This window comes from Bombus fervidus, chromosome 9, assembly GCF_041682495.2.
Source record: "Bombus fervidus isolate BK054 chromosome 9, iyBomFerv1, whole genome shotgun sequence".
NCBI lineage: Eukaryota > Metazoa > Arthropoda > Insecta > Hymenoptera > Apidae > Bombus > Bombus fervidus.
The window spans coordinates 14356444-14380016 of record NC_091525.1 but is presented as its reverse complement, the minus strand read 5'-3'; the positions used below and the strand labels follow the sequence as shown (position 1 = coordinate 14380016).

Genomic DNA, 23573 nt, shown 5'->3' with positions numbered 1-23573 from the left:
ATTACGCTGTCGTATTTGAACGAAAGAATGGACAGCTTCCTTCTTGATTCGTATCTTTCGATCGTACAACGAATCCTTTTTCTCTATGGAAACGAATAGAGACAAATCGATGAAAAGAATGAATTCTGCCGTGTCATACAAAAAATCCAAAAATTGGACATTTATGCTCTGACGACACGATCTCTCGGGATTAAAATTGATTCGTTAATGAAAATTCGAATCTACATCAATGACGTTCTAATACCTTCTCTTTTCTCCCCTTTTTTTTCCTCTTTTTTTTTTCTTTTTCTTTTTTCTTATTTTTTTTTTTTTTTTTCTAAATAACGATACCAATATAAAAATGCTTTGGCACAATAGATAAATAGGTATACCGAATACGAAGATACGCCTCTATTCATTTCCGTTAATTTAGAATTGATTTTTCGCCGCTTGCTAGAAAGAGACAAATACACGAAAGATGATATATTCCTTGTCACTCGCTTTCCGCTTCTTTCCTTCTTCCTTCGAATCAATTTTATATCTGTACAGTTCGCGTGTGTCATGATCGTGATCTTTCACTTGGGATATACAACGTACACGTATTTACACAGCTATACAAGAAAAACGAAGAACGAAAATTACACGTCCGTACTCTACATTCGGCAAATGGAATTTCTCCATACGTATATTATTTCGTTCGCCGATATCTGCCGCGTTAATTTTTTCAGCGATCGCTCCCACGAATTCACCGAAACTTGTAACCAAAGGACAGCGCTGAATATTAACTTTGTTACAACGTTCGATCTCTATTCTTATAGCCCCTTTTTTCGAAGACACGTCGATGATCGCGGGACGAACTCGATTCCGTTCGATCGCAACGTGTAAACGAAGAAAAATAAACCGCACAGAACGATTCTATATACAACACTGTACATCGTCGCGACAAAAACGAATTAAAGAATTAAAATGACGATGAAAGGAATCTGGAATCCGTCAAGCGTGTTATGCCCACGCGTTGTACCGTGGATTTTTACGATTCATGGACTTGATTTACTTACCAAATATCGGCTGAACGAAACACGGCCGGCCCCCGTTTCACAACGAAAATCCATACACTAGAGAACCACTTAACTGACCGACCCGTTGAGCATGACGGACGCGATTTTCCATCTTGGAAAATACGGATCGAAACGAAGATTCGTCGCGGAACGAACAAAAATGAAAAGAACGGAAAAAGTGAGAAAAAAAAGAAAAAAAAGAAAAGAAAAGAAAGAGAAATTAAGAATAATAATTAACGAATAATTTTACACACTTCACTCTATCAGAGTTCGAAGAGTTTGAACAGTCCTGCCCGTTCGCTAAGGCAAGATCACAGAAACATGTCTAAGGCTCGTATATAGTCACCCACTTTAAAAGTCTCTACTTTCGTGCCCTTATCGCTAAATGCATGTGGAATCTGGGTGTTGGCTGGCAGACTTTCGTGTTTTTGTCGGTTCCTTCGTCGTCAATTCCTGAGAAGGCCTCCGCGGACTACCCAGCGTAACTAACGCAGATGCTACGGCTAAACCGGCGCTTTGACCAGCCGGCGTGTAAGGTTCACCGCCAGTAGGCAGTCTGACTAGCAACGACAGGACCGCTGCTCTGTTACCGCAACAGGGCTCCAACGCGATCGGACTAGGGGCATCCTGTAAATATTACACCAACAAAACCAAATAACATCGAGTCGTACATACTTTTACTGTGATAATTGGTCAAATTTGCGCTACCGTAAATAAATTTGAGCCGGGGAAACGAGAATCGCGAGCAACGTCATAGAATCGAAAGTATCGAAATCCATGACGCTAGTCTCCGCGTCTTTGTTTGAATCGTACGTTTGACGCCAACCCTGTTCTCCTTTATTTTCTATGTTATTTGAAAAATAACTTTTTTTTTTTTTTTTTTTTTTTTTTTTGTTAGCAGCTTTGATATTTACAACTAACCCTATAAATATCGCCTTTCTGTTTGGCAATAATCCTGTATATGATTACTATGTGTATTTACGCGCAGGATGTCTCGCTTAAATTGGACATTTGAATCAATTCCACTATTTTTAAGGATAAGAAAAAGCGTATATACGTAGCTGGAAGATACGCGTCTAACGATATTGACGATAAGAGCGGACGCAAAGTTTATTCCAGTCATCCGACATTTTTCTTTATCCTCTTCGTCATTTTGTATCATCCTCGATAGTAATTATAAATGTTATTACAAATGTTCGATTTATGCGAAGCAGCCTGTGCGTTATATAATTATTTTATTCGCGAATATAAACGACTGAGTGAGATATCAACCTTTTTCTTCTTGCGGCAATTGATTAACTCGGACTCGTTTCGCTCGGAGTCAGAATTATCGATGTCCCGCCTCTCGATTTCTACCAAAACCTGGCTAAACGCTCTACTGGCCATTTGCTCCATCTCTACGAACAATCTCTGTCTTCTTCTGTACATATCGTATTTTTGTTTAATCTTCCAAAGGATAGCAGCCACCAACAGGAGAGCGAGGAAGCACCTAGGCATGTAATCTCTAGTTTACAAGTAAATACTGCCTGCGGCTTAGGACGACACGGAGGCATGGGAAATTTTGAAAAAAAGAAAAAATAAAATAAAGAAAGAAAGAATAATAAAGAAAATCACAGTGTTCTGGATATCTTGGTCGTAATTTTAATTCCTACACGCAACACGTATACACACGGTTGACGCGTATTGTCTACAGATTTGGTTAGCTGTGACACGAAGTTTCAAATACTCACGTGCAAAATGTTATGAAGAACTGTTGCAAGTTGAGTTTGGAATATTGCGAGAAGGAGATTTGAATCCACACAGGCGGCTGGAAGTCGTACACGTAAACGTAGAACGTGGTCAATGTGTTATTGTTCTCGCTACCGAAACCGTAACCGTCTTTGATAAATCGATGCTTGTACATGCTGGTGGTGCAATTCGCGCCAAGAATCAACGGTATTTCCAGCGTGTTCCCTCTCTTCACGGTGATGTTCATTTTAGCCAATACGGAACACGTAATGGAAAACTCGGCATCGATATCGGGTTTTGGCGGAGAATTCTTAAAATTGATCGCTCGGTACTGACGGTCCTCCTTTTTACTTAAATTGAACGTAAATTGATAATCGATCGCCAGATCATCTGTGGAAGAATTTTAAATTTCGATATAATTAATCTTCGCTGAATTATTATTAGCGAGAAGAGAAATTGTTATTACTGGAAGAAATATTCGTTTAAAAGAAACTTACAAAAACACGATCCTTTATTGGTAGGATCTCCGTGATAAAGGCTGGACACGTCGCATCGTTCGCAATGATCCCCGATGATGCCTTTCGTTGTACAGAAACATTTGCCTGTCTCGCTGGTACACTGCGTGCCTTGATTGTTACAAAAACAGGCTGCAACGGAAAAATGTAATTTAGCGAACCACTCGATATCGACGGCTTAACGATATTACTCGGAGTAGAATGAATTTTACGTTGGCAAGTCGCTCCATTCAATGGATTGCCGTAATAACCGGGAATGCATTTATCGCAGTGAGGTCCGTATGTCAAATTTCCACACGGTTGGATACATATGCTGCTGTTCGAGAGACACTTGCTGTGCCCGTTGCATTGGCAAGCTAAAATTAATGTAATTTCAAAAACATCGGTACACACACACACACACACACACACAAATGTTATTTAATAATTTGTAACACGCCCTATATACAACACGGTGACCATCAACGATTTACTTACTAGGGCATTTAGTGAAGTACCATCGTTCGAACGGACACGCGTCCAAGCTTTTACCGCTTGGACCACGAGCCCCGCCTGGCAAGCAGAGTCCCTTCCCAGTCCCTGAACCATCGTCGCACCATCCACATCCAGGATCGGAGCGACACGTCGTACAAGACGAATAAAACGTGCACCATTCTTTCCCCGTTTCCGTCGGCCGACATTTCGCATCGATCGTAGTCCACTCGCGACATTGCCCGTAAGGGAAGCTCGCGGGATACGCATTTTTGTCCACGCATTTCTTCTCGTTCTGACACCAGATGCAATCAGACTCTGTGCAATTTTTGCAGGAAGTGTAGTCTACGCAAGGACTGCGACAAGAGTCTATGGACAGCCTCTGCGCTTGAATAGTTCCGTTTAAAATCGTCACTTGCTGCAAACATTCGTAAATCGATTTACTGCCTTGTCCTACCATATATCGGTCGTATATTGTCGTAGAGTACCGTAGAGCATACAGGAGATTTATCATAGCGCTAGCAAAACCTCCAACGTATCGAAAAAAAAAAATATCGTTACACAGGGGCACGTACGTACATGCTGGTTACAAAATAGATAACGAAGAGTCGCGCTTTGTCTACGAGATTACAAGGGAAACGCGGTCGAGTGGACAGTAAACGGTACCACCGACGGTCGAACCTTTGCAATTTCATTTTGACTGTAGAAAGTTTAGCGTAGAAATAACTTTTGCTCGTATACTCACGTCTCGAGCCTTCGAGTACGGCTTACACCGATCGGGTCCGTTCGACCAAGACCAGATGCAACGTGGATTACTGGAGCACGCATGGCAGGTGTGCAATTGTAAGCACTCTATGCCAGTGTGAAGATCGCACTGTACCAGATCGGTGATGGCCTTAGTCGGAGGTGCGTTAGCGTTGTCTCGGCAAATCTCGTACGAGCAACTCTTGCCGCACCATACGCAATTGTACGATGTCTGTACGCATGCCACACAGTCTGTGAGCAGTTTGCATAATTCCTTGTGAGACGTCATCCCACGAGGTGGCGTATCGTCTAAGCACCTCATGTAAATTCCGTCGTGCATGTCGTCGTTCAGAAGCACGTGTCGGGCTATCTTGGTGATCTGTATACACCGATTCTCTCTCTTATCCCACACGCACTTCACGCCTGTCCTTGCGTTCAAACACTGATTCTGATTCATCAAGTGCTCACAGTTCCCTGGTGTGTACCTGACGGTCATATACGTATGTTGTATTATTAGCAAACGAAGATTCTCGCCTATCCTTGATCGATAGAAAATGCTCGGAGAAAAGATAGAAAGAACGGTTAACCTCTTGCCTAGTAATTAGTTTTAATTGCCTAGTATATTGAGACATCGTACGACGTATCGAAAGCGAAAGCAAAAGCAAAAGCAAAATCCGAGTCACGCGTTACCTAAATATTTAATAGAACCGATTTATTCCAATAAGCTATATTAATTGTTATAGAGAAATTGAAATTTTTCTGGGTTTAAAGTTGTTGGTTAAAATTAAAGTTGATTAAAAAAAAACGACAATCTGTCGTTTGTTGAAAGTAAATCGTAATTTCTATCAGGAACGCGATATACGTGATATTATGGAGTATGCAAAATAGGCGAAGGAGAGGAGTGAGAAAGGTAGGAAAGATACGAGAAAATGAAGGAAAGTAGGAAAGATGACCTTTTCCTTGATCGTACCTTGACATGTCGGATAACATCTGTCCATCGAATCCTCCGTAAATGTACATGGATTTCTCAAATACGGTCGCGGTGTGTCCATACCTAGGCAGATCGGTCATCTCTTTCGGCATAGAAAACTGATGCCACGAGTCGCACGTAACGTCGTACGCTATCGTATCCGCTGAATAACACCTCGTTCCGTCCGAATGTTGCGTATCGTTGTGCATATTACCGCCAAAGACGATCATCAAGCCACCAGAAACGAATACAGCCGTATGAAAGAAACGAGCCGATGGCGCTGACGTGAGCAATCTCCATTCACGATTAATAGGATGATAGGAGTATAGTCGACTGGTTAACACCTGTGTGACTTGTGTCTCTGATACGTATCCTCCGTATACGTAGATGAGATTCGTCAGCGGATCATAGGCAGACGTATGACCATAACCGCCCTTCACAGGGAATCCAGCAGTCTCCACAATTTGCCATTCGCGAGTACCCAAATAGCATTCTTGAACTTCGTTCAGATAACCATACTGAGGCGAATAGCCAAATATCACCACCATCTTTTCTTTTTTTCCGTGCACCAAGGTTGCAGAGTGTCCGGCTACCTGTATGAAATAAGGCATTATATAAAAGTATCCCGAGTTAAGCGAGAAAGAACTTTTAACCCCTTGATGCTAAACTACATACGTATCACTGTCGAATTCGTTTCTCGATCGATCGATTGAAAATCGAGATGCTTGAAGATTTCAGATATTACTTATACCGAGTAAGGATATTATCGCTCTCTTTTATCGATCGCGAAAATAAGCGAAAACGACAGTGTACAATAATATCGAGATATTGGAATATTTTAGGTAACGTCTAATTCGTACTGAGAGGGTTCGCCGATCCCAAAGTTTAGCTCTCTATGTACAGTTTTTGCGTGGCGGTAATCAGCGCGGCAGAGTGTAACCCCGAGAAGACAGGTATAAATACACTGGTATTTTACATCCTATTGCTGAGAATCTTTGCTTAACGTAAATCGTAACGCTTAAAGAATAAAAGAATCGAGTATCGTTGCAACATTTAGAGACATATTAGTTTGCGAAGAGGAATTAAAGAAACGAGAAAGGTACAGGGTCAAGAATCGGTAGGAGAACAACGACTAATAGACTTAATAGTTGTACGAAAAGGGCAAAAATTCGCCGTTGCGTATATAAGTTGTGTATCGCTGCGTATTAAATATTCCAATCGTCTACAATGTCTACACTGACGATGTTGTGAAATACTTAAAAATGAAAGAAATGACGTGATATAGGAAAGATGTACCACCTTTAAAGGACCACCGCGTATGGTTTTGTTGTTATGGAAGTTATCGTGCACCGTTACGTTCTCCCAGACTTTTGCCGACACATCGAACGCCCAGATCTCATTGGTCACCGTAGAATTAGACAGTACGCCACCGTACATGAATATCTTGTCGCCAAAGAGTACGCACGAATGAGCGTACCGAGGCAGAGGAACCTTACCCTCGACGTGAGGGGTCTCCCAGACGTTTCCATTGAAATCATAAACGTTGATCATTTTTGCGCGATGAAAGCTCTCACCGCCGACTACGTATAAGGAATCCTTCCAAACGACGGAGCAATGACTAGCCGAACCTTCCGGTGACAAGTTTTTGTAGGATACGCTTTCCCAGAATCCACGATCGCTTCTTTGGCTGCAGTCGGAACCTGGACGTACAGAGAGTCTATTTTAATCAGTTTTATGCAATATCAAACGATTAATCGTTTCCGAGTTTCCGAGTTCAAGCTTGGTTCGCTAATAATTGATCGTTGTTGAATTTCTATCGGTCTTAAAGATTCGACCGATTACGAACATTGAATACACGTACTCGTACCTGATTTATTAGCATTAGTATCGGATAAATTATTACGAAATGTTTATTTATCTTGCAAAAAAGAAAGAAAAAAAATACAGAGACAGAGGATTTTTCGATGGTACAGCTGTTGTAATATTGTATTGACAATTCAAATACGAGTAATATTTAGAGATTAAATTGCGCATGAAGGACAAAGATTAGGACATGACGAAGCAAGATATTTGTCTATTAGTAATGCTTTGACGGTAAATGCTTTTGACGAAAATACGTCACCCTTGAAACCGTGCACGCAGTCACAGTGATGGCTCTCGCGGTTACACTCGCCCTGTCCGTGATTATCGGAGCAATTGTTCGGACAAACTTGAATCTCGCAAGCTTCACCGGTCCACGTGGCATCGCACGTACACACACCGTCGATGCAGACTCCGTGGCCGGAACAGTCGGTGTGCGAATACCTACGAACACCGAAAATTATGTACACACGAGGAAAGTAGGTTGCGCGAATCTTTAAGAAACCAAGTTAGCGTATCTCGATGCTAACAGGCACGGTACACACGCTCTTATCGTATTTGTACACGAGGATAGAACAAACGTTTGGTCGATCGGGCTTTACCAAATATCGCAAACAGAACGATCAATGATGAGAAGAACGCGTGGCAACGTGTGTTACTCACCCTCTCGCGGTGTAAAATATTTAAAGAATGAAAAAAAGATTTCGGAATAAACGATCTGGAGAATAGATCGCCGTTTCTTTATCGTAGAGATTTCTCGTGCGTTTATGAGACTGAATAAAAAGTATACGTGTTTTCAGGTTTTTACGAGTAATCAAATCGAATAACGGTATTTTGTGTGTAGCAATATTTGAGATACGGTTCTGGTTCTTGACCAAAGACAATAGCGATAACAAGAAAGCCTTCCGTATCTTTTTGTTCGTCGAACGAATTCATGAATGGGCAACGCTAATAAGATACCGTGCGCTTGGATCAATGAACTCTCGCGTGATTATTCTCTCGTATGTCAAAGTTCGACGTAAATATACGCAAATTTTTTATTATATGGATATTGATCTTTTCAGAAATTTCGTTCGAAACGTTCGGCGATCGTGGAATACGACCTACGAAAATGCCTGAAAATTTGCTCGGTGAACATTTTTCGGTAACATTTTTCAGTAATATTTCGCAATAAATTCGAAACAAATCCGAAAGATTGCCGCAAAAAGTAATGAAACGTAGAAAGAAATACAAAGTTGTCGAATAAATTTCTGAAAACATAATAATTCAAATCGTGGAAAGATTAGAGAAGAAAATGAAGGAAGCAAAGCGAAAGAAATAATGTAACGGAGATTGAAGTGTGAAAGGATCGGAGAATGTTCGTGAAGAAGAAGAAGAAGAAGAAGAAGATAATTCACCTGCTAGGACAGGCGTTGATCTTGTAACTGATGTTGAAGCCGCTCATGTTGTACGCGACGTCCGAGTAGAAGTGAAGCAGCGCGGTTCCGGAGCGCGCGATCACTTCCGGCACGCGCCTTATGTGGTAGCCATCTTTGTGCATCAATCCGGAGAAGACGGCAACCAACGGCGCCTCGACGCTGTCACCGTCGTAGATGTACATGTGGTCCCAGCCGCATTCTGTCGCGAATTGCTCCACGTGCATCCGTATCGTGGAGTTTGGGTTGCTCTCGATCAACCAGGAACACTTTACGTCCGCCGTGTAGTTGCCGATACCGTCGTGAATGTTTCCTGTTGGTTCCGTCAGTCTGCGAAAGATAAGCAAATCGTTAGACGACGAAAGCACGATCGATCGTACGTGTAAATCGACTCAACGTTACGCTACATTCGCACCTCTGATTAATCGTACGTTGTATCGTTGTGTCGTTACGATGTAATCGTGCGTCGCGCTATTATAAGGACTTTCGGCTTGAAAAGTCCGTTTTTTTACACCGCCTCGGACGATAAATGGTCGACCGCGTTATCCGTGGGCAATTTTCGAAAAAATAGAGCAGTCGCGCGTCACGATAGTAACACGATAAAACGATAATATTATCATCGTCGGGACAAAGCGGCGAGTAGGGGCGTTCAGCGAAGAATGCAGCATCCGAACTATCGATCTCCGCGTTCTTCGAGGCATCGCGTCGCGTCATGCGTCACGCGTCGTCGTGGTCAAGGACGATGGCCACGCGGACGATCGACGCACGCCACGACGATACAACTCGAAGAAGACGGAACAAAGCGAGCGGCGCGTAAAGTCGAGAACGATAAACGAGGACGAGGCCGTGAACAGATGATAATTATTGTACACGTGTACGCGATTAAAAGATCAGTCGGTGGAGGATCAGGTCGGATAATACGATGATCGAGCATAGCTGCTCGTATACCATCTGGCTTTTTATTATTAATCGTGAATCGAGCGCAACGTCGTGGAAAACTGGAAAGCTTTTAATCTCGAACGTTGAAAGAAGAATCGAGACGGGGCGAGATAAGAGTTGTTCTTTGTTCAAGGTTAAGAGAAAATAATAAACGCTTCGTTATATATCGATATCGCTCTTTATATTGTACATATTCTTAGATCGATATAACGGGTAAATAGCTGCTGTTACTTCTCTTTTTATATCAATTGAAATCGCGCCCTCTTTCGTTTATTGATTATTTCGTTTCAATAACGTGGCGTATCGTATATGGCAGAAAGTTGCATAATTAGGAAACTGTACTTTAGTTTGGCAATATTTATCGAATTAGTAAAACGTACAGTTTTAGTACGATTATTTGTAGCCGCGTTTCTTTCTTATTCTCGCAAGAAACATAACGTATAGATGGAGTATGTATACGTAGTTATAGGCGGACAAACGCCTTTAAAATCGTACTTGAATTAAGGACAAACTAAACCACACCTAATACCTACTTAGGAACGTGGCTATCGGTCGAGTAATTAAGTAATTGAGAAAGCGTTCGAGACAAACGACGAAGCTACGAGGAGTAGACAGCGCGCGCCGGATGTATTATACTTATATGTATATGAAAAATAACGTAAAGTACATGATAATTGCAGTAGGTAAACCTTGCGTTGTTTAGATAAACACCGATTCGCCATTGCTTCCATTTCCACGCTAATTAGTTCGAATCAGCGTACAAGTACAAGCGGTCGTTAATGATCGTAATAATCTTACAAATTACTCTACCTGCTGCTTATGTGCATATCTCATCCTTGTTGGAACAAAATTTTACCAACGGGTACTATCAACCATGCTGATCGATATGTCTTTGACGCGATAATCGAATCCTGTGTATTTTAATCCTTGCTAAGGATCAATTTTACGATATGTACGATACGTACGATACGTGTATCTGGAAAAATGTAAGTCGGCAACTTTCGAAACTCTCTTGCCTTTATCGACTCTTAATTTCAAGAATATAGATATTTTTGGCTTATCGAAAATTTGATTAACGACGCGGCACAAGCACCGTGTCAATATTAACTAATAACGTGTGTTCGAATATCGATAGTTGTTAAATTCTTGCATAAATGTAACGAAAATCGTACTTGTATTTTCTTAATTCAAAGCATGAAAATTATGCTGGAAATTGGCCATTCGTCGTAGCGTTAATGAAAAGTACAGGATCGAGCAAACAAGTTTTCAAACGAGTAAGGAAGAATTACGGCAGCAGAGATTGAAAACGCGGGAAACCGCGGATCGGGAGAGGGACCAGCGTACAAACACCGTGGACGAAACATGGAAAAAGGACGATCTATTACCTCGTCTACGACGCTCGAGGAATAATAATTCCAAGGGACAAAGAACCGTGGCTATAACGATGTACTGTACTTCCTGCTTCCTGCTTCCTGCTTCCTGTGTCATAGAGACTCTCGATGAACGTATCGCGTCGTTCGATTCATCGAGATCCTCGATATGAATTAAAGATAGAGGTCGGTCCCTGTTTCAAATTGTGTATGTAAATGCGTAGTAATAGAATCGAGCAAATATAAATTATCAAATCGATCGTAGAAATGAAATGGAAAATGTCGCCAATTGGATCCGCAACAAGTAATATTAATTATTATTATATCGATATAATATAAATCGATGGTCGAATCAAAAGATATAAAAGTATCAAATTTTTCGTTGTTCCGATCAATTTGTCTTAATAAAATTGTGATCTGTAAAACCTAATGTGATACGAGCGCCAGGCAAATCAACGAAACCATGAAAACGAAGAGAAGAAAATTGAAACAAAACGAAAGGCAAACGTCTCGTTCGTTCTCCGAGCCATATTTTCTCGCTTTCTATGATTGTTGATGACGGCGGCGATATCGCTTAAACGGCGGAAAAAAGGTGAGAATTATCGATCGCGGTGAAAAACACGCGAACGCAGAAATTGCAGGCAACATCAAAGTGGATGGATCGGATGGCGAAAAAGCCCGGATGAGCGTTGTCGTCGAGGATGTTAGAGAAATAACGATATGTTAGCTCGGATAGTGCGAAAAAGAGGAGAAAATCGGAAGGCGAAGGGGCGGAGGGCGAAACGGAACGAGAGGAAAAATGGAGTGTGCGAGAGCCGATGCGTAGCGAGCGCACTTGGCTCCGCATAAATTCTGATCGGTGATTTACGAGCGTAACACGTGTCCCGGGCCAGGATGCCGAGTATTAATATTTCAACGCGAAACATTTTTGCATAAAATAGCAGGAAAACGAGCGGAGAAATCGGATCGAAGCCGGAAATAGGAATCGTATTGTCGAAAATGGCTCTTATCCCGAAATACAACGGAATATTATCATTATGATCGTCGGTGTTTGTTGCGTATTAAATGTGCAAAGATCGATCGATAAAACGAACGCGAGATCGGCGAGAAGAAAGTCGTAGTGTCGCGACGTCGATGGTTCGAAGTACGATGACACTCGTTTCAAGATATCGTTTTAACAATTGTATCTTATTAATCGCTTTAACCGTACGATCATATCGCTGCTCGTTCCGTCGTACGTAAACGTCCGTTTGTTCTCTTAATTTTTTAAACAGAAGAAAACGGTAGAATTACATATTTCGAGCAATACGTCCGCCTGATACCACCGACGACGAGTACAAATCGCTTAATAATTCTCTCGGGCTACGTAATAACAGCGTACCGCTGTACCTTAACGAACGAGTGTCGAACGATCTGTCCGTAGCGTAATCTCCGGCAAGCATTGTTCGTTTCTCCGACGATTAATTCGTCCCGCGTAGATCGCGCAACGATTTCTCACAGACACGATTGTCCATCTATACAGCCGACGATCGTCTTAGAATTTACGTAGGAAAATGAAAAGTAAAAATTACCTTTGTATAAGAAACTTGCAAAGATAAGATAAACTTTGCGCGTTTCGATTCATCGTCCATTAGACGACAAAAGTTCCACCATTTTTCTACGAAATAAAGAAAAACTAAGGTCGTTGTAAGGAATCGAAACAAACGCGAGAACGCTTACTTTGATCTCGATTTCGGTGTGCCACAAATTGATTACGAGTCGTCGTAATCCAACTTAGGATAGGCGATATTCCGCGAAATCGGAATAAAATTTGAATTTGTCTTTGATTTTTTAGGAATAGGCAGTGGAATATCGTGATCTACCGAAACGATCTTGACGATCATATCGCGATATTTTTTATAGAATTAGAAAAAAAAACTACGTATTCGTAAAAAGAAAATTTCGGCTACAACGAGTTTTCACGAGTGGACTATGGAACGGCGATAGTCCAATTCGTACACGTACCAACTGTCATCAAATTTCTACGCGAAGGAAGAAACCAACGTTTTCACGAAAAATCCACAGGAAAACGAAATCAACGTTTAGTTTAGGTTTACGTTTCAATTTTCCACAAATTGACAACCATCCTAAAATCGATATATCAAATTAGAAAATAAGCCGGATAAAGCGTGGAAGCTTTTCCTTAAAATTACCCATTGACACCACCCACCGATCACAACATAAAAACGCTCAGGTTCGCCGCTATTTCGTTCGCAGGTGTCGACAATATCCGCGCGCGTATTTGGTTGAGTGGCTGCTGTATTATCATTCTCATTAGCACGAAATAATATTCTTATTCAATAAGGAGAAGACGCCGGGATGAGTCACGAGGAGTTCGACGACCGACGCGGCGCGGCGTAGCTCGACACTGACGGTCTTTACGCGAGAAGCCAACCGACGGAGGAAGCAAAGGACAACGGCGGCGGCGGCAGCGGCGGCTATAAAAAGAAACACGGGTAAATGGGAGTATGGAAATGTCGAGGAGGGATGCAACGACGCGCTGGACGTACCAACTCTTTCCATTTCATCGTCAGATAGTACCACGGACGAAGGAACCTCTCTTATTTCGTTGGACGCGTTATTTTTCGCTACCTTCCGTTCGCTTTCATCGGCGATCGAACGGTCACCCGACGATACTGTAACATCAACTACACCTCGATCTACATCAAAGACCAGGCCGCGCTTCGGAACCGCTGATGATAGAAATAAAGATGTGACGCACTCGGCGACAGTGTATGTCGGCGAGGCGAAGTGCTCAATGAACCCTCAATATCCCAACGGTCCTTTTGCCGAATATTCGAGAACGGCTAACAAACGCGTGGATAGTGGGGATATTGAGGGATGACAAAGAAAGAAACAAATCAGTTTTTAAAGGCGGAATTGTAAGAGCTTCAGTCTTAAAAAGTCGCTCCTAGAGTTCGGAAGTCAAGTGTAAATCAAGTGTGAAGAAATAAATTCTGTCTTTTTTTATGTTTTTTTATTATTTTTTGTGTTTTTTTATTATTTTACGTGACAATACCGTCGTTTACAACGGAATACGAGGCAAACGGTCGTTTTTATTTCGCTCGACTTGCGCTTAATCGTCTCGATACGCGCGTTTAAGTCACAAAGATGCTCGCTTTTATCGGATTCGTTTTTCGGTTTTATTCCCTTCTTGGATATACAATCTTGCCAATGCTAATTTATTAGGTTGTTACAATACATAGGAAATATGTCGAGCGTTTGTTGTATTTTCCAAATCTTTCTTTCCTTTCTTGGTGATATTTTTTTAATAATATTTACACGTTTTCACTGGAATTTGACTAGCGAAGACCTCGTGACCGAATAAAGTTCCGATAACAGCGATTTATCGTAATATCGTAATATCGTAATTTTTGCGATTAATCGCAAATAAGCCTCGCAAATACCATCTTTCTCGCACTAATCACCAATCAGGCTTAAAGGAAAGTAACGTTAGCTCCGAGCGAAACAAAAACCAAAAAGGGGGCTCGTCTGCCTGCGTTCTCGTGAATAATTAACGAATATTCCGTGAAATTTCGGGTTCGTTCAGGGTCGGCACGATTTACAGAAATGCCAAGACGACTAAGAAGCGCGGCAAGAATTCGTAATGAACCGTGTCCACGCGCGAACGAAGATTCTTCGCATAAAGCAGCGTGGAAACAAACTTCGACGTTAACTCGTAGCGCGACGGGAATTAAACGAAGAAAGAGGAGGAGAAACGAGTAAAGAAGAAACGTTAGTTAGATAGATAGATAGATAGATAGATAGATACTTGCAAACGAGGCACTGCAGCGAACCGTCGAAGGAATATATCCATCGTCTCAAAATATCTATACGAATGTAAGAAGAGGTTTTCAGGACAAAATCGTGGAAACACGGAACAACGTTTAGGTTAGCTTTTCTTCTCAATTTTCTACAAATTGTCTAAGAATTCGCAACTAACGAACTAACAAATTAAACACGAGTTCGAGTCTTTCCTACGTTAAGATCTTCTGCCCGGAGCATTTAAATAATCTGTATGCATACTTATCCGTAATAAATAATCGTAGGTATGGGCTGTTACGGAATAATTATACATAATAACGAATCGGTTGTTTCAAACAGAACATTCGTACTAATCGATGTATAAAAATTTCTGCGCAAAACATGTGATAAAAATTGCGGCGATACAAAACTGTTATTAATAGAAAAATATTGTTAATAGAAAAAAAGATTTGAACGTTAACTAGTCGCGCAACGGGAATTAAGCGAATAAACCGGACAAAGAAGGAAGAAACGATGGATATTTACGACGGAGCATCGGCGTGAACCATAAAGGAAAGCACTCGGAAGAAGAACGTCTGCTGAAGGGTGCTCGAGATTTACAAGAAGATACAACGTGATTTTGGAACTCTTGCTGGCTGGCTGGATTTTTATGAGACCTATGTTACTAAGGGTTTGCCGCCTATTTTCAATTCTTCTCGATTTAATAACGTTTTTGCCATCGCTAGAAAAAGTTTCGTAAATTTGAAAAAACACGAATAAACGCTAGATCGATATGGATGATTTTTCGATTCAGTCTTACTAAATCTATCGTCGTAGATCTGTCTATATCTATAACGAAAATATGAAAAATTTGATTATTTCGTTGGAAAAAGAGTGAAATCGAGATATAAAAGTTCGAAGCAAGCGTAACCTTCCGTTTCTTCGATACTCGAATAGCCAGTAATAACAAGGTAAAATACGTTTTCTTCTATTAATTTCGTAACTGTAGTATTTTTAGTATCTTGCAGACAAGATAATCCTTGTCCTCGATTCGTGAAATAGAGCGAACGATTGTGGTATTGAAGTAAATAAATAACCCTGATACACGTGACTGTTAGAAAATTGCAATGTAATTTTCTAATTACGGTATTTAATCTGTCTTCTTAGGCGCACTGATTTTGATCACTAGCACAGCGTGTCAAATTAACGATACCTAAGCAAATAGGTAACCGCCGTATAAAGTTTCACCTTCTTTTAATTTTATTAATTTTCTAATTACAGATTTTCCATTTATTTAAAAAATGATGCTAATTGTAAAAGAACAGTTCTGTAATTCACTCTTTCATTCTACCAACCTTCTAATTACGCCGTTTAATTTAATTCCCAACCGCTTCTACGGCAGAATATACTTTTCAGATAAAATATAGAATCAGAGTAAATAACTGAAGGCCAAGTAACTGATCGTAACTAATATGTTCTCGTATACAAACATTACAAGTATTCGTATCGACCAGAGAAAGTAAAATAACCAAGCATAAATTAATAGATTAATTAACTTGGAACAATTGGGGTTATGATTTCAATGTGTTTACATTTCAACGAGACACAGAGTGTATCTATTATCTACACGGTTCGATAGTCGGATAATCGTCTATTTAAGTAATGATCGATCGAATTGAAAAACGTGCCGAGCTTAATTACCATTCTGTTTTATCGATGCACTCGTATAATAACCGTACGCCATTTTCTTGGGCCATTGTCGCCATTGTAGCGGTAGCTGGTTAATTTACCGTCAAATAAATACGTATCCGTTGTTTCTTCGCGTGTACGCGGTATTTCCGATCGATCGATCGTAGAAGCTTCCTTGTGATCCTTACAGTTACGTTATTGCATATATTATCGAAAGAAAAGTTCATCTGAAAGAACTTGAAAGAAGAAGTGGACCGATCCCCTTCTTCTTTAAATAATTTACTTCAAACGATCACACTGATCAACTTAAACGAACAATTTCACGGTTTTATCGAACATTGGCGATGTTTCCTGATTCTCGGTATATCTGTTGTTCCAGCGGGACGAGTATTATATAAAGTTTTAGTCGATTCGTAATACAACGATAAGATAGAAGGGATAGGGGATAAAACCACGCGGAGGAAACCGGCACGATGCCGCCATTGATCGTACTCCCGCCATGTAGCTGGCAAGCTACGTCGACGCGAAAAAGGAAGACATAGAAATTCGCCGATTTTCGATCACGGGGGCATTGGCAAGTTACTTTCTAGATTTGTATCGTGCCGTGTCCACGCGAAACACACCGAGCGTGATCGAATTCTACCGGTTCCCGAGCCGGTTTTTGTCCACGCGCCGCGTCGTCGCGCCCGGTAGCTTCGTGGCGTTTCAACAACATCGAACGAGTGACCCTGTGGCGAAAGCTGAAATATCGTTCGATGGATCGCGATTCCGCATAAAACGAATGTTCGTCGAAACGTTGAGTCAGGTGTCGCTGTTCAAACGTTGAGGTAACTTACGTGTTTTGGATATTTTTCGCTTGGGTATTTGAAACGAAGGATATTCGTTAGATAGAACATGGAGCGAAATTCGCAGTTGATGTTTCGAAGATTTCACGGTTGTATATTTAAATAAACACCAATTCCAACGAACCCCGAATCCTACGTTAAGTTCTAAGCTCAAGTTAAATCGTACATACGTTGAGTTGATATTTCACTCGATTCTGTGTTGAATCGGTCGTTGATTAAATTTCAAACTGTTGATTAAACTTTCAATTGGAAATTTCCACCGTACGATATAGAGAAATATCGATTTTATACAATGCTCTCTTTACGATTAAAAATTTTAAACGTTAGAATCTCTGGAATGATTGTCAAATTATCACGAACAAACATGACTATTGGTTTCGCGGTGTGCAATTATTGTTCATTTAGAATATGTATATTAGTACGTGTCGTGCAACGAAGTAAACACGCAATCAGGTTGTTGTGTACGCCTATCCGTTTTCATACAAAAACTTTGATTTATATAATGAGAAACGGTGCAATGAGAGAGAGAGAGAGACGTATACGTTCCTTTGTATCACGCAAATACGAAAGTTATTATTTGTACGCATATTAAACGAAACGATACACGTTGTACTTTTCAAAGGAGTCAAATTTCTTAATCAGGAAAATACTTGGAAAATATATATGAGAAATACATAGAAAGATACCTGGAATTTGAAAAGTTTTCTCGCGATTCCAGGATCGTCGTAAATTTCTTCCAATTCGATTCGGAAGAATCCAGCATCGTGTGTATGTTCATGAAGCTAAGTAGTCTAGGGAAATTGGAAAGCGTTCTAAATGCCACCCAGTCCATAAACTCCTCCCCTTCGTCATCTAAATACCGCGCCATTTGCGCGTGCATTTAAATCTGGTCGAGAATATACAACGATCGACTCGGTATAAGATTCGGCGTGTTTGACTCGATGTTCGAATTAATACCAGGATCAAGAATACGTTTAATTGTCTAACACGACATTTGTCTCTATAATCTATTATCTGTTACGGAATTTTTCAAATCGCGAGCTTAACTTAATACAGAACATCGTTAACATCGATAAGTAAGCTATAAATGTTTACGCAAATTTATATTTCTATAAATATATACAATTACAGCATGGAACCTAAGCAAAAATTTACCTCGCCCATTAAATATTATACCGAATACTATACTTTGTACGTCTTACCTATTACGTATATGCGTATTATGTATATGCGATTTCCGTTGTTTTTACTATTTCGACCAAGTCGAAATTTGACTCGACCGCACTTTCTAATTAATATTAATCGCTGCTATCAATTTGATCAATTTGATTATAAAATAACGGCTTAAATAGTCCGAAGATGTTGCAAAATAACCGTAAACAAGCAAGTTCGGTTGGTTCTGATCGAGAAACTATCATCTCGCGACATCTAGATAGATGGTGGAACGAAAGAGTCATAGAACGTAGAGCCAGTTCAGGTAGCCGCGGGAATACACGTGTTAGAAGAAGGCGAAACAACGCCGGCGGACGGGCCAACGTGGGACGAATTCCTCGAGCGGAAACGGGAAGAGCAGACTGGAAGGGCCGAGGTGAGAACCAAAGTTCCTCGTCGTCTCTCGACAATGGCGAACGTACACGTGTAACCGTAGATAACGCTAGAACACCTACGCGACGATAATGTCCTCTCAAGATTCGTCGAAATAATTTCATTCGCCGAAACTTTGTTCGAACAAAATAACGAAATACGAGTAACGAAACTAACGAAATATCGCACGAATAACGAAAACCTCGAACGAGGATAAAACAATCGTTTGTAAACCATTCTGGGCCCGTCTGTTGACTCGAACAATATTCATCGGAGCTCTACGAATAAGCGTTTCAAAATTATATCGAATGTTCGTTAATCTGGCATTCGAAAGAGATCGAATTCGCTTCGAACAGCAATTAACGCTTAATGACAATAATTAATCGCGCGATAAGGTATGCGACAGAGAGTAGTACAGTCTTACGCGTTCATCGATTATCGATTCGGTTGGTCGAATAAATGATATCGAATTACAGAGAGACAGGGAGACGGTATAAACGAAACCTTGTCGTAAGGTAATTCGCTGATAAATACCATCGACGGTAATTACCATCGATTGTAATTAATAAACAGAGTACAGTTTCCTAGCTAGGATTACGATAAAAACAACGTTACGCTTGATAATCGTCGGCCATAATGGTCGAATGCGCTCATCTAGAAAGCATAAAGCCTTTGATTAACCGATACGTCGTAAACTACGAGCGGATCTAGCTGTTACATAGAGTTAGCCAACTGATATTATGATTATCTTAAAATTCGCAACTATAATGGCGATACCCTTGTAACAAATAAATTTGTAAAACTGTATAACATAGTGAAATACCGTTCTTATATTTCACGCTAATACGACATGAACTAGTAGTATTATTAATAATATATATCGATAATAGGTATTAACATACGAATGTAGTATGAATCAACGTTCAAGTTTCCACATACCGTGACACGAGACAGTTAACGAAGCTAGCCGCAGTTTGATCGCCTAACATCGACGGACTATTTGAACAATGCGGTCGACCGGTTGCATAGGTGCGAAACGCGGCCAAACGGAAACACGCATGTCCCCGACAATTAACGCGCGCGCACTTCAAATTAGAACGAGTCGTAGCGAAGACGCGAGCAGAGGTAGAACCGACTAACGAAGCAACGTAGTCGCGTCACCGCTCATTCACCATCGCACTGGCAACTGGATTCTGTTTACATTTCGGATGAGCAACATTATACGAAGCGCGTTTAAACAACATCGATTTTTTTCCACACAGCGCGTATATGCTTTGTCAGACGCGCGCATAAACGTTCGATGATTCGATAGATCGTTCGTTCGACGAGTTGCTCGAGGCACGTGTCGCGATCACGTACACGAGAAAATAAAAAACGATAAATAAGCCGCTCTGCGCTCAGCGCCATGTGGTATATCGCGAAGCATTTTCCTCTCGTTAGTCCGTGACAAGCATAGAATAATAGGTGCACGCGATGCGTCAAACGCGTGTACAGTTGCTTTGCTGGTTAAGAAACGCCCTCTTTTCTTTCTCACTGTTTTCTTTCCTTTTGCGTTCCAATCGAACGTAGGTTTGCGCCAATTTTTATGCCAATAGCGTTTTACCAAAACTTTCCTTTCATCTTTATTACATATCGAATAAAGAAGTATTAAACTATATCTCTTTATACGAACTTTAATCGTTTAAATGGATTTTCAGATAAAATTACTATTTATTAAATTGTTAGATGTACGATTTTAAGTAACGATTGCTGCATATAAAATTTCACTTTATAACACTTTCATAAACGGTAGGAATTATACTGACGAATAAAAATCGTGCATAATGCCAGTACGAAAATAAATTCTTAGTTATATGTATTATGTGTACGTGTATTTAACATGTATAAATCACACAACGGGCACACATACGTACGCGTGGCGTAGAAAACAATATTAAAAATGTATTCTTCGATTTTGTTCAAAGCGAAAATTCAAATTTCAAATAATCCAATTACAGTCAGCCAATTGTCAAAACTCTGTTCACGAGCCGGATATATGATTTCGAACTTTTCACGAGTATACTACATATATATATATATATATATACTACGTATTATCTCGAAGCACGCGAGTGTAACGTACAATGTATAATGTATAGCGTTCATTGGTGAAATACGATCGGGCACGCGTAGGCGAATCTTTAGGAATTCTTTGCCGAAACTGTTGCTTCGTCGAGTCCGGACAATATTTATAGAACTTAGAGAAAACGGTATGTACGTATTCGTGATACGTTTCATAAAAACGTGACCTGCCGACGGTGGGGTGTTTACGTTGAAAACGAGATCGAAAGTCAATTTTTTAAATTATATTTTTACATAAAAAAGTTGCACCATCTGCTTACTGTCCGTCTAAACGATATAGATAACAGATTATCTCGATGATTATCAGCGACTTATCAGCGACTAAAGTAGAAAACGTGTGGAATTCGAAGGAAAAGTATACGGATAATCATAGAACGTAAAGAGAGAAACAAACGTTCATTCGCATATTATACGATAATTCGTGAAACTGCTTCGTCGCGAATGTATAAAAATTACGAATTGGTCACATTGAAAACTCTGATGAGATGAAAACAATATATCGTCTAGTAGCTTTTCCATGCAAATACCGCAACGTGTTTGGACTCGAGCGACCGTTATCAACTTCTCTGTATGCCGATACAACGAAGCAAAGTACAAAATGCGACAAAGAGAGAGTAGTTCCGAAGCGACGTTCGCATCGGATTTCACCGCAATTGCTCAACGCACGACAGAGACGTCGACTGTTCTCGAGTGCCTGCGTACGATTCTACGATAAACATTGCACAAGTACGCTGAAGCGCACGACTCGATCCTATCCGATATGATCGTCGTCGATGTTCCTTTACGATGGGATTATTACGTTAAGCGCGCGTAAAAAGCAAACCAGCCTTGACAGTGGCGGAAACCGTAGTTTCCCTGTCAAGTTTAAACCCGTCGCGATCGATCCACGCAAAATCTAATCCCCCGACTCGAGTTGAGTCTTAAAATACGTCGGGTCGTGCATTTCCGCGGTCACTGTCACCGTCACCGCCACCATCACCGTCACCGTTAGATTCGCCGATGTCCCGATTACTCCCTAACTACTCATTGTCAACCACGGCCGCGGACAATGACCAAACACCCCCTCTTCTTCTATCTCCCTTCTGAACGAAGGACCATGAGACGCGCACACACGGCACAGCAATTAAATCCGGGGAAGCCGCGCGTACGCACGTACCGCTCTCTCTCTCTCTCTCTCTCTCTCTCTTTTGCGCTATTTATTTACGTATCTCCTTGGTAAAAGGGTTTATAGGAGGACGATGAAAGCCTGCGAAGAGACCGAGTCGACCTAAAAACCCGTCGATACCGTTGCACAGGCACCACGGAATGTACAGTTAGCCTGTTTGTGTTTCTCCGGTCGTATCTTGGCACGTATAATTTCGTATAAACTTCTTCTATCGATGTATTTGTCAGAAACACCTATGTGTAATATTTCACATAATAACGAGATTAGTAACGAGATTAGTAACGAGATTGGTAAACGAGATGGACCTGAAATGAGAGAAACGGGAGGGACATGCTCGCGCATTCGATCTTACCCCTTCTTGTTTATTTCTCCGGTCGTATCTCCAGATATACGTGTCATTTCATAGTCTTTCCCTATGAGTTGCTTCGTAGAAAATCAAACGTACGCGATAGTCCGTTTATACGATAATCGTATTCGTATTGGAAAGCTGGCGTCGTACTATGGGGTACGAGACGTGTAATCTATGCTCGCACGTTCTTTCGTCACTCACCTGACTTTTCCGCCGCAGAATTGGCACGCCAAGCCCTGCCAACCCTCGTGGCACACGCAGGTGCCATTGACACAGTCCCCGTTGACGCAACTGTCCGTGTCGCAGGTCGTTTCCGTCGTCAGCGACGACGAGGAGGAGGAGGCGGCCGCAGTTACGTGCACCACCCAACAGATCAGCGCCGCCCACAGTATCGGCCACGGCACTGCAATTACACCGCACTGATCCCGTACCACCTCACGGCACTGCCCTTTCCGACGGTATTTCGATTTATATAGGAACAAAAACATCTGCACGACCTCTGCCATTTTGATAGGCTTCCATGTCAGAGACAATGGCCGACGGCGACGCACCGGACCAGATACATATGGGGCACCTTTCTCGCTCGCGTTTTCGATGCAACTCGCTTTATTCGCTGCGCGACTGCCGAAGTCGAGAGTCGAGAGTGTGCGGTCTCCACCGCGCGGCTCTCACGGTGTCGCGACCACGGAATACGACACTTGCCGGACTTTTCACGTAGATGGTATAGTCTAGTGACTTTCTTGAAAGTGATCATTTCGGCGGCTGCCGTCAGATGGCGGCGCCCGTGATTTGCGCGCTGTAGCGACACCTGTATATAGTACCTAAGACCCCTCGCCCGATATCCGGAGTCAGCGGAGTGTTAGGAACACGTTGTCGACGAACTATCAGCTTTTCAGGTTGATATTAAGTCGAAAATCCCCTCTCTCTCTCTCTCTCTCTCTCTCAGATATTTCACAGAACGCAGAACTTACGATTAGTCGAAGCGAAC

At 41.4% G+C, this 23573-nt stretch overlaps 1 protein-coding gene across 2 annotated transcripts; it reads right to left on the bottom strand.

Annotated features, from left to right (window-relative positions):
• Nucleotides 1-512: 512 nt before the first annotated feature.
• Dsd (attractin-like protein dsd) lies at nucleotides 513-23456 on the bottom strand. Of its 2 annotated transcripts, none has more exons than XM_072010627.1 (12): nucleotides 22787-23456; nucleotides 8723-9070; nucleotides 7588-7769; nucleotides 6765-7165; nucleotides 5466-6058; nucleotides 4497-4980; nucleotides 3758-4169; nucleotides 3493-3636; nucleotides 3263-3412; nucleotides 2768-3155; nucleotides 2310-2541; nucleotides 513-1664 (listed from the first exon to the last, which is right to left on the bottom strand). In XM_072010627.1, exons 1-12 carry the CDS (start codon nucleotides 23089-23091, stop codon nucleotides 1419-1421), a joined length of 3885 nt encoding a protein of 1294 aa, XP_071866728.1. In that variant the 5' UTR covers nucleotides 23092-23456; the 3' UTR covers nucleotides 513-1418. The 2 variants fall into 2 exon arrangements, with proteins under 2 accessions (XP_071866728.1, XP_071866729.1); XM_072010628.1 differs by having other exon boundaries at nucleotides 2310-2526.
• Nucleotides 23457-23573: the final 117 nt, after the last annotated feature.

Coding starts and splice junctions, on each gene's coding strand:
- Dsd (XM_072010627.1), bottom strand. CDS start 23,091: ATGGCAGAGGTCGTGCAGATGTTTTTGTTCCTATATAAATCGAAATAC. Junction 3,413..3,492: donor GAATGGAGCGACTTGCCAAC/GTAAAATTCATT, acceptor TTTCCGTTGCAG/CCTGTTTTTGTAACAATCAA. Junction 1,665..2,309: donor ATTGCCGCAAGAAGAAAAAG/GTTGATATCTCA, acceptor TAATATTTACAG/GATGCCCCTAGTCCGATCGC.